This window comes from Dioscorea cayenensis, chromosome 15 (assembly GCF_009730915.1).
Source record: "Dioscorea cayenensis subsp. rotundata cultivar TDr96_F1 chromosome 15, TDr96_F1_v2_PseudoChromosome.rev07_lg8_w22 25.fasta, whole genome shotgun sequence".
Classification (NCBI taxonomy): domain Eukaryota; kingdom Viridiplantae; phylum Streptophyta; class Magnoliopsida; order Dioscoreales; family Dioscoreaceae; genus Dioscorea; species Dioscorea cayenensis.
In genome coordinates, this window is record NC_052485.1 from 5,325,115 (window position 1) to 5,344,031 (window position 18,917).

At 34.5% G+C, this 18,917-nt stretch overlaps 4 protein-coding genes across 4 annotated transcripts; 2 read left to right on the top strand and 2 right to left on the bottom strand.

The window, feature by feature from the left end:
- Nucleotides 1–575: 575 nt before the first annotated feature.
- On the top strand, nt 576–1,288 carry LOC120276973. The gene is made up of 2 exons (XM_039283713.1): nt 576–882; nt 976–1,288. The coding sequence occupies exons 1-2, from the start codon at nt 641–643 to the stop codon at nt 1,076–1,078; spliced, it is 345 nt and encodes a 114-aa protein (XP_039139647.1). The 5' UTR covers nt 576–640; the 3' UTR covers nt 1,079–1,288.
- Nucleotides 1,289–1,463: 175 nt separating this feature from the next.
- Nucleotides 1,464–6,942, bottom strand: LOC120277623 (syntaxin-132-like). Its single transcript, XM_039284480.1, has 8 exons — nt 6,857–6,942; nt 6,711–6,769; nt 4,224–4,249; nt 4,062–4,139; nt 3,926–3,951; nt 2,958–3,189; nt 2,040–2,105; nt 1,464–1,711 (listed from the first exon to the last, which is right to left on the bottom strand). The coding sequence occupies exons 1-8, from the start codon at nt 6,940–6,942 to the stop codon at nt 1,547–1,549; spliced, it is 738 nt and encodes a 245-aa protein (XP_039140414.1). The 3' UTR covers nt 1,464–1,546.
- A 2,281-nt stretch (nt 6,943–9,223) lies between these two features.
- LOC120277502 lies at nt 9,224–9,952 on the top strand. Its single transcript, XM_039284366.1, has 2 exons — nt 9,224–9,524; nt 9,752–9,952. The coding sequence occupies exons 1-2, from the start codon at nt 9,265–9,267 to the stop codon at nt 9,909–9,911; spliced, it is 420 nt and encodes a 139-aa protein (XP_039140300.1). The 5' UTR covers nt 9,224–9,264; the 3' UTR covers nt 9,912–9,952.
- Nucleotides 9,953–9,985: 33 nt separating this feature from the next.
- On the bottom strand, nt 9,986–15,347 carry LOC120277503 (syntaxin-132-like). The gene is made up of 13 exons (XM_039284367.1): nt 15,151–15,347; nt 14,178–14,285; nt 14,009–14,065; nt 13,700–13,748; nt 13,509–13,597; nt 12,848–12,921; nt 12,484–12,526; nt 12,123–12,183; nt 11,992–12,017; nt 11,830–11,907; nt 11,610–11,690; nt 10,708–10,773; nt 9,986–10,345 (listed from the first exon to the last, which is right to left on the bottom strand). Exons 1-13 carry the CDS (start codon nt 15,166–15,168, stop codon nt 10,181–10,183), a joined length of 915 nt encoding a protein of 304 aa, XP_039140301.1. The 5' UTR covers nt 15,169–15,347; the 3' UTR covers nt 9,986–10,180.
- Nucleotides 15,348–18,917: the final 3,570 nt, after the last annotated feature.

The following is an 18,917-nucleotide window of genomic DNA, read 5'->3' on the forward strand; positions in this document are numbered from 1 at the left end:
AAAACTGTGAACTCAGTACTGGATGAAAACATGAAAATAAATCAAGTTAAAAAATTATTTTATTTTTTTAGTTTTTAAAAAAATAATAATAAATATTTATTAATTATAACTTAAGAAAATGGTTTAAAAAATAAAAAAATATTTTTGTATTTTTTTAAAATGAACGGTGTTTTTGAAAAAGTACCTAATATTTCATATTTTAAAAACACATGGGTGATGAGATGAGGTTGATGTGATGATTTTATGGTTAGTTTGGTGATGATGGTTATAGTGAAAAAAAGCCCTTTTTTTTATATCCATTTCTAATATAATAAAGATAAAATGAAACAATGCTAACAGCTACATAAGTCTTTAATATTAACTATATACGTATAAATAAAACAGTGTTAAACCTCAACACAAACTAAAGTAATAAAATAAAGAAAACTTTTTTATTTCAAAGAAAAAGATAAATACATTTTACTAACTGAACAAAATAAAAAAAAAATCACAATATTTAATTTTATCTATTTATGCATAAAACCAAATGCAAGAAAAACAAAAAAATCAACAATAGCAATGACCTTAGCTCTTGTTTGAGAACCACAAATGCTCAACACTTCATGGTCAGCACTCTTATCTTATTTTCTCCATCAAACTCATGCCAATGCCAATGCCTCTTGGCACTACAACTCTGCCTCCCAAGCTTCCCTGGCCTCATCTAAGCAGGCAATCCAGGACTCTGAGTTTAGTCACAAGATGTGAATCTTCAGGTGGACATGCAGAGCTTCAAATAGGCTCTCCGGTCATCATCGTCGAAGCACCAGCGGCATTAAAGACCGCGGCGTACATGCCTTCACTGAGAGTAAACACTGGTCAGATCAAGACCGGAGATGTGGGAAGGTACAATTAATTAAGCAATCGTATCATTATAGAATTTTGTATCATTATAATTTTATGATAATATACGTTTGATTTGCATCTTAAAAAATATAGGATTGTTGCAAGAAAACTGAAAGATGTATGGGCGGTTCGTTTAGCAATTGGGACGTATCTTTTAGATGGCAAGCATTTTAAGCCATTAGAGATTGATGAATGAAGGATTGCATCAAGTAAAGGTTCTCTTGTGCATCTTCATGACTTTTGGAATGTTTGTGGGCATTAAGCTCATTGTGAATAACATTATATTCGTATTTTCCACATTGCTTAGTATTTCCAGACAATCCAACATCCATAATGGTTTTTACTGCTTGTACAAACAAAAGGCAATCTTTGTGCTTGGCTATTAAGTTATGCAGGTTTCTAAATATTTGAAGCCCCTGTACATGCACACTGATTTCATTTTAATTCCAAAATTAAAAAAAAAAAAAATTCACCAGAACACACCATCTGCTACTGCTGCTGTAGTTTTTCATTAAAGCATCATTTTATTTTCACACTCAATTTGCTATAAAAAAATGCTGGGTCACAACACACAAGTCATAAAAAAATAGAACAATTTGAACTCGAGTATGAAACAGTGCCACAGACATATTCGACCACGGTAAGTTACACAGAACACATCCTATCAATTCTTGCTCCATGGTTTAAGCACAGCAACAACAATGATGACAACTATTGCCAGTAGGATAAATATGGCTATGCACATCCACTTGCACGAGTTCTTCCGTAGTTTCTTTGCTTTCTGAAGAGCAGCTGAACCGGTCTGTACATAGTTCACAGCACTAGAAACCTGTGGAGAAAACAAGTTTATATATATTTATATTTCAAGATGTGATAAAGGAAAACAAAATAAAATCATCAAGATCGAAGGTGTTATCTAGTTGAAAATGTCAAAAGTTTTCAGTAGAATAGCATAGGTAGCAAAACAGTTCCAAAAGAATTTTAAGTTTTTTTTTTTTTTGGATAGTATCTTTCTGCAAAACTAATATGAATTTACATTATGAGTACATATTGAGTTTAGAGATTCCTTAATATTTAGAAAATAAAGTTGCAAATTCCTTTGAAGCTGTGCAATGTGTATTGGAATGTAAGTACCATAAGAGAGACTCAGAACATACCTGAGATTCAATGTTATCCAGCATGTCACCTTGTGCCTCAACCAACACAGCCATGTCAACAAAAATCTATATGAAAGATAAACGAGAAAAATATCACCCACAGAAAATCCAAAATTGAAAGCCGAAACATTCCATGTTTGTCTAAATCAATAAATGATCATGTGGTACAACGCACAAACTATAAAGCATACGCCATGATAAAGGTCACTGGAAACACAATGACTTCTGAAAACAGCACCAAGATTGGTAAATCATCACATATTAAATCTTAAGCAATATTTTAATAGAAACCACAGCTTTGTGGTTCGGTTTCTCATTCAGAAAACCATTACTGTGATAGGCATGACCTAGCAGCAGGATCAAATAATTCAAGATGGATAAGATTTGTATTTTTAACCACTTAGGCCATGTTTAAATCGTGGGTATAAGGGTTCTTTTGTTTCTAACATTACTAAACACCCATTGTGGAGTGCTGATGGCTCCCAAAAAGTTTTCTTCGTCAAGACATGTGTACCCAACCTTTTGAAGTGCAGATTGAAAAAACATTGCTTACATGTTTAATACAAATTCAAGAATAAAGGAATTTCTTGACTTAATAGAAGGTCAAGCAGTATATTGGTTGATTAATGCATTGACAGGTACCAGAAAGATATTTTTGGTATGATAATTTTCTGTCTTACTTTATTAGAATAAATGTCAAATTTTACCTTTTTAAAAACAGACTTATTAGATAAGTTTTAAGTTTGGAGCTTTGCTGATAGTTAAGCTAGAATTTTGCAAGCTTACCAAGGATTCAGGTAAGAACATGATAACAAATGCAATTTACAATGTTAGTAAACTCACAAAGATTTCTAAATCAAGCTATGCTGGCATAAAAGAGAAACCAATGTCTTCTAACAGCATCAAATTATGTTTTACCTGCTGAAGCTCGAGAAGCTTTCTCTCTATTTCTTTAACAGCATCATGCCGCTCCTGGATTTCTGCAAGGGCAGGGCCGGAGGGAGAGGGGGGGCAAGGGGGGCGGCCGCCCCCCCTGACGCCTGCGGCCCCCCTCCCCCTTCTCTCTTTCTCCCTTTTTCCATAGACTCTCTCTTTCCGGCCGCCCCCCCTTGCCCCTCGCCCGCCGTCTCTCTCTCTCTCTTCCGGCCTCCTATCCTATCTCTATCTCATTCTTTCTAAGTTATCTCATTTCCCTATCTCATTTCCCCCCTCTTTTCCCCTCTCTCTCTTCCGGCCTCTTATCTCTATCTCATTCTTTCTAAGTTTTTTATTTTTATTTTTTAAAGTTATCTCTCTCTATTTTTTTATTTTTATTTTTTAAAAAATTAATTTTTTATAGTCTAAAATAACAAAAAAAAAAAACTTATAGTGTAATAGTGCTTGACAATATCTCTAGTTTAAAACTCATTAAAAACAATAATAGAAACGGGTTGACATCGGTTGTGGTTGTGAGTGTAGGTTTGTAGCCCAAACTTTTCATCCGCATGAATTAAAAAATTAAATTTTATTCAGTACGCAAACCCCAAATCTATACAACACTTGTCACTTTTATTAAAAAAAATCTAAAACATAATATTTTTTTAAAATAATATTATCAAAATTTTATTATTTGATTTATTAATATTTTATAAATTACTTTATGTAGCATTTTTTTTAAATTTATGTTTTAGTTTTAAATTTTTTTACAAATTAATTTATATAATATATAAAATTACATTTTTAGTAGAGTTTTTTAAACATCTAATTTTTATAAACTAAACTATAAATTATCATATAAATAAAATTTAAAAATATAAAATTTTTAATTAATTAATTAATTAATTATTTTTTAATTTGCTCCCTAATCTTTAAATTCTAGCTCCGCACTGTGCAAGGGTATCCATTACCTGCAATCAGAAGGAAATGATTTTAACTATAGTCAAGATTCACAGCAATGCTATAAAAAAATGAACAAAAATGAATGTCAAATGCTGAGATAAACACAAGAAGATTTGAAGAATTCATTTTAAAATGTCACTGAACCTGGCCATGCCCTTGTTCCTGAATGGCTTTCTGGAATATTTGTTTGCTATTTCCAGTCTCTATCAACCGATCAATCGTCTATTGAACCATTGTTAACCATATTCAGGTTATGCTTATATCGAAAAGTAAACACATTCGATTTTTCATAAAAGATAAGCTAACCTCTTCATCAGCTCGGTTACCAGTAACTGTTCAGATAAAAAGCCAAAGAAAAAAATACAATAAACAAGTTTATTAAAAAGCATAACCAAAGTCAAGACAAGTATTTCCCAAGTTTCAGTACTGAGTAGACCTGTAAATACCCTTCTCTCTACAACCTCTCGATATAGTCAGTCTGCCCCTTTGGTCCCTCTAATATAATTTATACTTAGGAAGTTTCTGTATTTTAATTTTTGAGAAATATAAATCCTCATAAGGACTTCCTGTAGATAAATTATATTAGAGAGAGGGACTTATATTTTTCAAAAATTAAAATACATGGACCTCTTAGGGACAAATCATATTAGAGGGACCAAAGGGACAGACTAACTATATTAGAGGGACTAAATAGGGTATTATATCTAGAATCAACAAAAGGACAGACTAACTATATTAGAGGGAGGGGTGAGCAAAACCGGGTACCCGACCCGGTTTTCAAAACCGATCCGTACCCGGTTTTTCGGATCAGCAAAAGCTTGACCCGTATTCGACCCGGTTTAAACCGAATACTAAAAATCGGGTACCCGGTTTAAACCGGATCGGATATCGGATATCCGGATCCAAATTAAGTTTCATCTACTCCATGGATTTTTTTTTTATATAACAACATCAACATTCATAAAAAAAACAAATATGAGAAACTTGTAACTTATAAAGAGGATTAAAATCTTACATTATTCTCCCCACAAAAAAATTCAAAAAAATAATAAAGAGTTTCATCGATCTTAGACATAAAGATTTGAAATTTTTTTCTTTTTACTTTTAACCCTATAAGAGTTTAAATTTATTAATATGTATATATATATATATAATAATGTAACTATATAAGTAACTCTTTAAGTATTTAAACAAGGGATTTTAATTTTTTTTTCTACTTACGTCCTTGTAAAATTTTAAATTTATTAATATATATATATATAATAAATTTAAATTTTATATGGTCTAAAAAGTAAAAAAGAAAAAAAAATATCTTAGAGGGTTTAAATGAGGGATTTGGAAAATTTAAACTAAAGGGTTTAAATGAGGGATTTTGATTTTTTTTCTTTTTTACTTTTTAAACCATATAAAATTTAAATTTATTATATCTAATTATATATCTATATCTAATTATATATATATATATATATATATATATATATATAAATGAATATATTAAAAACCGAATCGGATTCGGATACCTGGTTTTTAATTTATCCCGACCCGTATCCGATCCGGTTTTCACCTTAAAAATTCGGACCGGTACCCGACCCTCTTTTTCGGATCGGGTACTTTTTTAGATAAAAAAACCGGATATCGGATCAGATCATCATATCCGGATTTTTTTGCTCACCCCTAATTAGAGGGACTAAATAGGGTATTCTACATAGATTACCCAAATTCACAACTCTTTGCGTGATCACAGCCTCAAGAATAAAAAATCAACAAAAAAATCCATCGAAAACAAACTCAAATATAAGCATTTCAAGAAAAAATAAAAATAAAAATGGTTGAACGAATGGATCAGAGAGAGATCTAGGGATTGCTCTTCCCCTTCTTACCTCGGTGACGATGTTGGGCCTCATCTCGAATTGAGGGGTGTCTTTTGCAAAATTTACTTCAAGAATGGACTATTCCATTTGGAAAATATTTCTCTATTTTTGACATCTGAAAAAAAAAATAAAATTATAATTTAATTTTCTTTAAAAATTTATAATAAATGCATAAAATAAAAATTTTTGGAATGAAAGTAAAGAAAAAAAATAGTTTATTTCTTGTCCGTTAGATCAAATTTATGTTTTTTTATATATATTTCTATTATATAAAATGGAACCAAAACTTTATTTTATAATAAAGATAAAATTAAACAATGCTAACAGCTACATAAGTCTTTAATATTAACTATATACGTATAAATAAAACAGTGTTAACCTCAACACAAACTAAAGTAATAAAATAAAGAAAACTCTTTTATTTCGAAGAAAAAAATAAATACATTATGGGAAGTCGATGAGGGTCTTAGAGAGAAGTTTGAGAACGCGATCTCTATTGTCAAAAGGAGCTTGGAGTTTTTAGACCCTCGAGTGGAGGCATTCGGGAAAACTCAGCCTGCTGAGGAGGTACATGATCCGAGTACGGGACTAGGCTTCGAGTTGGTTGGCCGCCTTAGGGGCTTCTTGTCCCTCTCTCCGTTGTGGTTCTTCTTCCTTTGTTTTATTGTTGTCTCGGTTTCTTTCTTATCATATCTAGTGGTAGGTAGTTTGTTATTGTTTTGCTCCTTTGTGAGCTTGTTGTGGGGTTTTGTTGTACTTTCTTATTTTAATTGAATTGGTTTATTCACATTTAAAAAAAAAAATACATTTTACTACCTTAAAAAAATCACAATGTTTAATTTTTTTTATTATTTATGCATAAAACCAAGGGCAAGAAAACAAAAAAAATCAACAATAGCAATAAAAAGTTGCACAGAATGACCAAAACTAGACATGATTGCAGATAACTGCATATCAAGAATAACAGTAGGGCAGAAGCATCTACACATCAAAGAACTGAGCAGTCCATATGAAATAAATGAAATAATAAATAAACAGAATTGTTTCTCTATAATTAAAATAACAGACCTTCTAGATTGGGCTCCGCTGAGGTTGGTCTCAATGACAATAAATGAAAATAAGATTCCAAAGAACCCTATCTCACACTCTTGCATTAGATATAAGGTAGAGCTAATAGGATTGTGCCCCACGACCAGAACAATGATAAGGTGAAAAACGACATTGCTCGTAGCAAGCAAAAAGATAAGATACAAGAGGCGAACAGATCCCATGATCCTTTCCAATTCTGTGCCAAGAGGTACCAAAGCCAACATATTGAAAACAACATGCAGTAGTGATCCATGGAAAAGGACTGCTGTATAAATCCTGTGTACTGGAAAAGGAAATAAAAAGCACATTCAAACAAAAAATTCTGAAAAAGGCTATTTTCATTAAATGACAAGAGATCAGATAGTCATCATAAAACCATGAGATAAATAGTAAGGCCATCAAAATTATTCCAAATAATAAGACCACTGAATAATTCTATAACTGCTAATAAAATATTGAGGTAAATCATATGATTTGGGAAGATCCCATCTGAAGTTATGGCTGGAGATCATGCATTTCCTTTATTGCATTTGAATACTCTGTAACATATTTAAAGTCACCTATATGGTAATTTTATGATGCAGCTATATGCACTTCCTTTCCTACGGTACAGAGAATTCTGTCTGGAGTCTGGGACCTAAGAATGGCCTATTTTGTGTCAGGTCATGGATTACTAAGTTTATGGTCTGGTTTATGTTGAGAACGATATAAATAAGTTATTCACACAAAAATAGGACTAACAGAAGTTTTACACTAGCAGTTCATGAGCTTGGAAACAGACAATAAAGTCTAGCTAGTCAACAGTTGGCCATAGTTTCCCCTAGATATCCAGTACCTAAGTTTTTTTGTTTTTTATTTTCATTATCATTTTTTATTTGTTGGATATTTGGCAATTCATATGGCAATGTAGCAGTGTCAATGAACTTCAAATTGTAAAAACATGTCAATCTTAATCTTAATCAAGTGAGATATATCACAAACTTCCTTTTAGGTCTACAACAAGTTATACTAGCATACAATGCAACAATTTAAATACATATAAATGAAAAATACACATCATGCTTGCTTTTCAGGAATTTACATCATAGATGTTTATCAACACTTAATCACTCGACATTCATGACATTGTGTTATGGTGACAGTGATCGTGCCGTGCCAAATTTGCACATAACTTTTCATGCTCATTGCCTTGCATAAGTATAAACAAAAGAAGTTGAGAAATACCTTGGAATCCCGAAACCACTTTGGATGGCAAGAAGCATATCTCATAAAAGGAGTCATAACCGATAAGTAAACAAACCAAGTAGATAGCTAAACACACAATTACTACACGGAAGTGATGAATGGAACACCAGCCCACCACTGATTGAGCCTGGTAGGCAATCCCACCTAAGTCATCAAAATGCAAGAGTCAAAGAAAGTCTAAAAGATAAGGAAATGTATGTCCAACATACCAAAGGAAATTAAACCATATCTTAACAACATCAACATAAGAATAATAACATCAAATGTTTATTTACAATGTCAAATAGATAACAGAGTAAATACGTGCAAGCACATATAATAAGAACTAATCAACATGCTACTTGATATTCATGAATTCTAGCTAAGATCCATAAACATGGATGGCTGTTTTTCAAAACCTAAGTACACAAATAAAGAAACAATTGGTGGGAAATTATATCATTGAACAAGCATTTTCTAACTAAAAGCAAAAAAAGAATGGCAAGTTCATGACTCACAAAATACACAATCTAATCCAATACCATGTAGGTCCTAAATGAGGCATTAAGATCTTAGATTCTAGCACATTCTTTTTGCTTGATCTCAACCATAACTCATAACAAATTGACAGTAAAGAAGCTTATTGTTCAACCAAATATCAAAGAGAGAAAAACAACCTAAACCTAAAAGAGAAAAATATGAAAAACTTAAAAAAAGAGGTAAGGCTTCATTTAGGGTTTATTGTTTTTGTGGAATGTAATTACAATTTTTAAAACATGGATCTGCTGTAAAAGTGCTACCATCCTAAAAACAAATATAAGAAATGCTGCTGTAGTTCTTCTTCCTTTGTTTTATTGTTGTCTCGCTCTACCATATCTCAGTGGTATTTGGGTTTATTGTTGTTTTGTTCCTTTCGTGAAACTGCTCGTGGGGTTTTTGTTGTACTTTCTTATCTTAATTGAATTGATTTATCCACATTTTTCAAAAATAAATAAATAAATAAATACATTTACTACCTTAAAAAAAATCACAATATTTAATTTATCTTTTTTTTTTTATCATTTATGCATAAAGCCAAGGGCAAAAATCAACAATAGCAATGACCTTAGTTCTTGTTTGAGAACCACAAATGCTCAACACTTTATGGTCAGCACTCTTATCTTATGTTCTCCATCAAACTCATGCCAATGCCAATGCCTCTTGGCACTACAACTCTGCCTCCCGAGCTTCCCTGGCCTCATCTAAACAGGCAATCCAGGACTCTGAGTTTAGTCACAAGATGCCAATCTTCAGGTGGACATGCAGAGCTTCAAATAGGCTCTCCGATCATCATCGTCGAAGCACCAGTGGCATTAAAGACCGCGGCGTACATGCCTTCACTGAGAATTAACACCGGTCAAATCAAGACTGGAGATGTGGGAAGGTACAATTAATTAAGCCGTCATATCATTATAGAATATCGTATCATTATATAATTTTATGATTGATTTGCATCTTAAAAATACAGGATTGTTGCAAAAAAAACTAAAAGATGTATGGACTGTTAGTTTAGCAATTGGGACATATCTTTTAGATGGCAAGCATTTTAAGCCATTAGAGATTGATGAATGAAGTATTGCATCAACTAAAGGTCCTCTTGTGCATCTTCAGGACTTTTGGGACTTTTGGAATGTTTGTTGCCATTAAGCTCATTGTGAATAACGTAATATTTGTATTTTCAACATTGCCTATAATTTCCAGACAATCCATCATCCATAATGGTTTTTACCGCTTGTACAAACGAAAGGCAAACTTTGTGCTTGGTTATTAAGTTATGCGGGTTTCTAAATATTTGAAGCCCCTGTACATGCACACTGATTTCATTTTGATGCCAAAATTGAAAAATCACCAGAACACACCATCTGCTACTGCTGCTGTAGTTTTTCATTAAAGCATCATTTTATGTTCACACTCAATTTGCTATAAAAAAATGCTGGGTCACAACACACAAGTCATAAAAAAATAGAACAATTTGAACTCGAGTATGAAACAGTGCCACTGACATATTCGACCACGGTAATTTACATAGGACACATCCTATCAATTCTTGCTCCATGGTTTAAGCACAGCAACAACAATGATGATAACTATTGCCAGTAGGATAAATATGGCTATGCACATCCACTTGCGCGAGTTCTTTTGTAGTTTCTTTGCCTTCTGAAGAGCAGCTGAACCAGTCTGTACATAGTTCACAGCACTAGAAACCTGTGGAGAAGACAAGTTTATATATATATATATATATATATTTCAAGATGTGATAAATGAAAACAAAATATAATCATCAAGATCGAAGGTGTTATCTAGTTAAAAATGTCATTAGTTATCAGTAGAATCGATGGAAATAAGAAATTCAGCATAGGTAGCAAAACAATTCCAAAAGAATTTTGAGTGGCTTGTTGTTTGTTTGTTTGTTTGGTGGTATCTTTCTGCAGACCTAATATGAATATACATTATGAGTACATATTGAGTTAAGAGATTCTGTAAAATTGAAAAATAAAGTTACATATTCCTTTGCAACTGTGTAATGTGTATTGGAATATAAGTACCATAGGAGACTTAGAACATACCTGAGATTCAATGTTATCCAGCATGTCACCTTGTGCCTCAACCAACACAGCCATGTCAACAAAAATCTACATGAAAGATGTATTAGAAAATATCACCCACAGAAAATCTAAAATTGAAAGCCGAAACATTCCATGTTTGTCTAAATCAATAAATGATCATATGGTACAATGCATAAATTATAAAGCATATGCAATGATAAAGGTCGCTGGAAACACAATGACTTCTGAAAGCAACACCAATACTGGCAAATCAACTCATATTAAATCTTAAGCAATATTTTGATAGAAACCGCAGCTTTGTGGTTCAGTTTCTCATTGAGAAAACCATTACTGTGATAGGCATGATCTAGCAGCAGGATCAAATCATTCAAGATGGATAAGCTTTGCATTTTTAACCACTTAGACCATGTTTAAATCGTGGGTATCCGGGTTCTTTTGTTTCTAACCTTACTAAACACCCACTGTGGAGTGCTGATGGCTCCCAAAAAGTTTTCTTGGTCAATGCATGTTTACCCAACCTTTTGAAGTGCAGATTGAAAAAGCATTGCTTACATGTTTAAGACAAATTCAAGAATACTGACTTAATGGAAGGTCAAGCAGTATATTGGTTGATTAATGCATTGACAGCCAGAAAGATATTTTTGGTATGCTAATTTTCTGTCTTACTATATTAGAATAAATATCAAAATTTACCTTTTAAACACAGATTTATTAGATAAGTTTTAAGTTTGAAGCTTTGCTGATAGTTAAGCTAGCACTTTGCAGGCTTAAAAAGTATTCAGGTATGAACATGATAACGAATGGAGTTTACAATGTCAATGAACTCACAAAGATTTCTAAATCAAGCTATGCTGGCATAAAAGAGAAACCAATGTCTTCTAACAATATCAAACCATGTTTACCTGCTGAAGCTCGAGAAGCTTTCTCTCTATTTCTTTAACAGCATCATGCCGCTCCTGGATTTCTGCAAGGGTATCCATTACCTGCAATCAGAAAGAAATGATTTTAACTTTAGTCAAGATTCACAGCAATGCTATCAAAAATTGAACAAAAAATGAATGTCAAATGCTGAGATAAACACTTAGAAAATTTGAAGAACTTCATTTTAAAATGTCACTGAACCTGGCCACGCCCTTGTTCCTGAATGGCTTTCTGAAATATTTGTTCGCTATTTCCAGTCTCTATCAACCGATCAATAGTCTATTGAACCATTGTCGAACATATTCAGTATATGCTTATATCGAAAAGTAAACACATTCAATTTTTCATAAAAGATAAGCTAACCTCTTCATCAGCTCGGTTACCAGTAACTGTTCAGACAAAACCCCAAAGAAAAAAAATACAATAAACAAGTTTATAAAAAAGCATAACCAAAGTCAATACAAGACTTTGCCAAGTTTCAGTACTGAATAGACCTGTAAATACCCTTCTCTCTACAACCTCCCGATATTCCTGCTGTATCATTTCCCGTAATTCCTACATTGCAAAATGAACACATTTAAATATATGAAATCCAAAACTATAATTTTTTTTTGGTATCTCACATGATATTCTTAAGTTAAAAGTTGAAACCCCTCTTAAATTTCTCCTACTTTGAATGCCCTTCTTCAAGCACTAAGAATTCCCATATCCATTTTCATTATTTGTTTTGCTTGTGGACTTTTTACTTATCTTTAGAAACGTTTCTTTATCAGGTACTTCGAGTGTCCCTTAAAGTAGAAAATATAAGAAATGGATAACAAGCCCAACAGAACAAACATCACAAGAAACTGTTACCTGGAACTCAGACATTCTCTCTTTCAACTTCTTCTTCAAGGCACTGCAATTATAGTTGTAGTCATTGAATAAGAAATTAAAAACAGCAGCAACTGTATTAGGCCCAAATAAGATTATGAACTAGGAGACTTAAGTTTACTGCCTTATCAGGTTGCCAACAAGCAACCTTCTTAGTGTAGCAAAACCAGCAATAATTAACTGAGATTATCCTGGAAGAGAGCATTTTTATGTGTGAATCCATATATGAAGAAAGGAGTAATAAGGCTGTATACAAGAATAGCTCTGACTATCTCAGATGATCTTGCATGGTGTGTGTGTGTGAATTGTGAACCCATATATGAAGTAAAGACTGATATTGCTGTACACTGTCGTAGCAGTTCTGGATCGGTCCACACTGGAGCCCTTCCCACATCCTGGCTTCTGCCTACTATTCAAATTCTACAAAAATGGCATTAAAGCATAATCAATATTTCATGAGAATCTTCAAGTTAACAAAAGCAGTAAAAGCAAATAGCAAATAGCAACTAGAAATTAAACAAAAATAACAAGTATTAGATAAAGTTTCTCACTGGAAAGTGGAAAGTTACAGATCTAATAAACAAAAGAAATTATATTTATTCCACAACAGTTCAGGTGGTACATTAAATTCAGCTGAATATGAGAAAATATTTTTATGACTTAATTCCGACTTCCTAAGATAACTCTTTTCACAATAAGAACTTGCAAATATGTTGCATGGTGTTCAGTTAGTATTAATAATGTAAATGGAAAACTAAGGTTGTGCTTGGTTGGGGGATAAAGTGTGGAATCTTTTGATTAGAAAATAAATGTTTTACTTAATTAATACTAGTAAAAACTAAATAGTTAAATATTGAAATTCCACTTTCTCGATATTTTTTTCAAAAATTAATTATTAAGTATAGATACATATATTAAAAAATAAGACTAATCTTTATTCCAAACTATTACTCAGGACCTAAAATAAAGGAAAAGAACATAATAACTTAAGTTTGGAATTGGCATACATCTCTATCTAGTTCTTCAAGTTTTGATTTGGCAGCTAATGCAATCTTTCCCACTTCATCAATGTCTTTCTCCATGCGTTGTTTGATTCCTGCAAATAGTGTCAAAAAAGATAGCTATGCTAAGAATTACCACAGCATATAATGGATAGCGAAAATCAAACAGTTACCACTGAGGTACAGAATGGCAGTACCTTTCATAGCAGATGCCTTTGTAACCGCCTTTGACTCCTCATGTGCATTCTGTAGATGTAGCAAGCAAGTTCATAACAGAAGGGAACTTGCCATCTTGATGATGGCAGTTTTGACTAGGCGAGGAATTGGAATTTGAAGCTTCAAATACAAACATAACAGAATGCCATGTTCTTGGAACAATTAAAATTTTCCATTCAAAATGAACTCTCAACATTTATTTTGAATTACAATTTGATATATATGAATATAGTACCATTGCATTGTGACAAGGAGCAGGGCCCTTATATATAAGGTTGTAAGAAGCATACCTGAAGTTTTGTTGATAATTTGGACAACTTCTCGATTTGTTTCTCAATTACTTGAACCTAATAAAGAATCAATTATGGAAGTAAATTGATTTTAAAAAAAAAAGTTGACAAAGCCATGAGAACTAAACAGACACACACATTAAAATGATTGGAAAATACCGATAGCTACCTGCTTGAAGAAACCATCTAAACTTGTGTCTCCAGGATTCGGGCCTTGCATTCCTAATTCAATATCTCCTTCTCTTGAATCTTGTCCACGTGGGAGTTCAAATGAATCCTGTCAGTCAGAACATTGCCATTGAGAAAAATATTGGCATCAATGCTCAATTTTCACCCGTTAATCCAAAGAAGGATAACTATAGAGTAGCATGTTGATCAGAAGGAACTCAAACTTGGAAAAATTGTTAACAAGCACAAACATAAAAAAAAAAAAAACCAAAGCTAATGTGGCAATGTAGCAAATTACAGCTGAACTTTAGTACCGTTCCAAGATAAACATTCAAGACATGCAACTATTTTTGACATCAAATGCATTCAGGAATCAGAACTACGGTAAGCATAAAAAAGGCACCAACTTTGAGAAGTGTAGAACCCTGAAATCAATGAATCAAGTAGTTTTAAACACTACTACCATCAGATGTTCTCCAAAACTTAGCATACAAACATTCTTTCACTTTATCATTGTAGTAAATCAATTACGTCAGTGACAGCACATTTAAATCCCTTAAATTTGATCAAATCTCAGTATTTACAAAAAAAGAATATTAATATTGACAACTTTACCATATCGTTAGTAAATCTTGAAATTCTTCAGCTTTAAGGTTTTGTAAATGTATACAATTTCTTTGTAAAACTAGCCAATTAATATATAAATTAGAAAACTGATAATTTCCACTTCCTCAAAAACCTCTAGCCTCCTCATACATTGCCGTGAAAACACATTCCCGAACCCTAATTCATCCGGTACAACATGCTCTCTTGCCTCCCCAAAATTACCCACACGTAAAACCAACCAGATCCATCGAAATGTCAATCAACCCCAAAATTTCATCATATAAATTCATATAGAAACATATACATAAAAAAATTCAGCAAAAATAAACAAATAAATGAAGATTAGGGCAGATAGAGAAGAGAAGCACCGTGAGAAGGTTATTCATCTTGGAAAAACACGATTGATCCTTTCAAAAACCTGAACAACGAACACGATTTCCACTTGGCAATGCAGAGACCTCGCTCTCGGATCAGGAGAACGAGAAGAGATCTCTAATCTCTCCGGAGCTGAAGAGTATCGGAGGCTTTCGGAGAGCGAGAGCGAGAGCGAGAGAGAGAGAGAGAGAGAGGCTCGAAGCGGTACGTTGTAGCGTTAGAGCAGCATATCTATTCGGATTCCTTCTGAACCCGAACCCGGATCCGAACCCGCTAAATGAAAAAAATCCGGAAGTCATGAGATTTTGATCATTAATTTAATTTAATTTTTGTTTTGAACCAAAAAACTATAATTACCAAAGGGTTCATAGTCTACTAAGTCTAGTGGTATTTAGTTTTATTACGAAAAACGAGGGTAAGACAATAAAAAAAACTTTAGTTCAAAATTTACTAAATACAATAATGGTAACGGGTCACTAATTATGAGTGCAAGATTGTAGCCCAATCCCTCTTCCACGGCTGAGGGTTTATGAGCTGGATGATTAATTTCTGGTCTGTGTGTGCCCTTGATGTATAAAGCGGTTGTTCTTTTCTTAAAAAAACTATAATTATTTTTATAATTAAATGAGTATTTTTTAGTGTTGATAGATAATAAAAATAATATTAAATCGGTGAATTATTTAACTCTGAAAATTAAATGAATTTTCAAAAATTCATAAATTTTAAAATCACATCTGAATATTAATATCTAATGTGTTTTGAAAAAAAAAAAAAAGAAGCTACCCTAGTAATTATCGAGTAATAAAAGATATTTGACTCTTATGTAAGAGGTCGAGAATTTGACTCTTAATAGATGGTTAAGAAGAAAATTGAGTCTTTGTATAGTGCATATCCGCATTGTAAAAAAATAATAATAATAATAATAGTCGAATGATTATTTATTTATTTATTTATTTTTGAATAAATATGGACAAACCATGTCCCGAGCATGCATAAACATAGAGTCAACATCTCAACACAAATGTATTCTCACTTTGTATAAGTTGAGGTTTGAACTCTTCTTCACAATAGAATAAAAAATCTTATGTAATTTTATCCAAAAAAAAATCTCACGTAAAAGATCTAATACTAAAACATCTAAATATTTTTAGCACGATTATTTTTTGTGGAAATTGCCAAAAAAACCCTTTAAGTTTGTAAAATTGCCAAAAACACCCCGTTAGTTTTGCAATCCCCAAAAACCCCCTCCTTTTTAAAAGTCTATGTTTTTCAAACCCCCAAACCCCTGTAGCGGATGTGAGCGGAGTGAGTTTCAAATTTTTGGACGAAAAATGCCCTTGCATGGGGAGTCGTGGGCTGCTGACCATCTCGGCGATTTGAGGAGGAAGTGGGGGTTTTCCGTAGGGTAACCCCAGAGAGCGAATTTATTGGAGCCGTTTAATTGCTTTTCTCGACTCACGTCTTGACTTTTCCGTTTCAGTGTCTCGAAGTTGTCTCTACGTGAAGCCTCTGTAATTAGCATTTCATCGACTTTTCCCTTTCCACCGGTATCTCGAAGGAGAAGTCCCCTGTGACTAGTTGGCATTTCATCGGGTTTGCGATCTAAGGTATTGAGTATGGTTTTATGTTAAGCTGTTACATTCTGAAAGATTTTTTTCGGTTTTGTTTTGTGCTCCCGTTTTTGTTGGAAGATATTGAAGTCTGCGAGAGTTTCTCGGTGGGGTTTTTGTTAGTCTGCGGGGAGATTTCTCGGCTAGGGGTTTTTGTTTTGTTTTGCATTTTCAGTATGTATACACTATCGAAAATAGTTTTTTTCGATTGTTATGATTTGTGTAATATTTATAATGTACATTTCCGTTTCGTTTGATATAGTTCTGAGTTTTACTGAAATGAGGTTGACGTTTAGAAATGAGATGTTCTGAGTTTTAACATTTGTTGTCTCTGTTCAAAGTATTCTCGTCTCTGTTTAACAAAATGGGTCTCTGTTTAACATTTTATATCTACTGTTTAATAAGCGAGAGTTCTACGGGTTTAAAACCTTATATTTCCGCAAACTTTTTATCGATCTGCGTGTTGAATGTGTTGTTATTATCGCGAGCTTGTGATTATGGCGGTCGACCCTAGTTAATGGGCGTTGCTATTTTGACAGCGGTTGTGGAGACCTTAAATTTGAATTGAAAAGTTAACATGACCCCTCGACCTTTGGGAGATTATTCGAAGGACACCGTTTGCGACGATTTCGAAAGTTGGAAGCCGTATACCAGAGAGGGCCCTTCTTGATTCTCTTTTTGCAAAGATGCGATGGTCGCATCGATAAATTCGGGATCGGGGAAAAGCTGCTGAGTTTCGGACCTCGAGATGTGGCCCTCGTTCTTGAGTACTGCGTTGCGATGGCGAGCGGTGGTCTTTCGAAGAAGAAAAACCCGGGTCGGTCGAGAAGGCGGTATCTATCAAAGACCTCACGAGAGCACGGAGACTCCATCGAGAGCACTGCGAGTGCAACTTGTTCGACGAGAGGGAGAAGAAGATAATTTTTGTCAAACTCGATGGTGTACCTCATGGGGACGATCCTCTTCCCAAATACATCATGCTCGGTTCGAGCTGGATCGTTGATTACGTCGATGATCTACCGGCCGTGGGGCGATACGGCGTAGGCGCGAGCGGCACTGAAGTGGCTTATGGAGGATATTCCTGGCGGCCGCGAGTGCGAGATAGATCTTGCGGGAAGAAGACCGACACGAGATACATTAAGGGTTGCTCGGTCGCGCTTAGCGTCCGGTTTCTACGGTGGCCGGAGCAGGGGAAGAAAGTCCGTTTCGACGAGATCCCAGGATCTGTGCTTTACTGGTGAAAGTACTTACGGGAAGCAAGCGACGGTGAGAAACGAGCTTGTCGTCAGCTCGATGGAAAAGAGGTAATAAATCATGGACAATGTTTAACATAAGTCTTTAATGTTTAAACATTTTATTTAGCGTTTAACTTTTAGTATTTACCGTTTAACTCTTATTACATCTTGGTTTAAATTTTTTTGTTCTCCGTTTAATTATATTCTATAACGTTTAAATATATAGTTTTTATAGTTTAAAATGAATGATCTCATTTGAAATTGTTTGGTTTACATATGTTAGTTTCTGGTGGTTCCGTGAATCTTGAAGAAGAAATATTTGTTGGCGCCCGACTGAAGCGGATGGATGCCGTTGCTCGGGAACCACTTGCTCGAAGGCGGGGATGAGGAGGCGGCCTCTATCGTGCTGTGGCTGGGCCGCCGTTCTCCTACTTCCACGCCCACCCGCGCACGCGTTCCTCGGCCGGGAGCCCTCCCCTACCCGCGGTGCAACAGCTACCACGGCGGCGAGTCCCCACGACCGTGGCGGCCCTCCGGCCGTGGCGGCCCGCGGTGACATTAGGCGAAAGATGTCACGCTGCAACTCTTATGCGAGGCGTACCGAGATATTGATGACCGAGGTTTCCTCGACTTGCCGGCTCGTGTGAGGCGGCGGAAGGGGCGTTCCGGCCATTGCGCCGTCCCTCGAAAAAGCTGAGCACCGGGGACGAGCGGGCGTCGAATTTGGCGACGGCGACGTCGTCGGGAAGATCGTTTCAAAGGCGGCCACATTCGAGAGAGACTTGCGAAAAGAGGGAGAACAATCGCCTCTGTCTCCACGGCGGTGACGATGAAAGCAATAGCAACACCATCGTGGTGATCTCGCTCACTGAGTCTGTCAGCCGTTGATGACATGGCCGTAGCGGTGGAGGCATC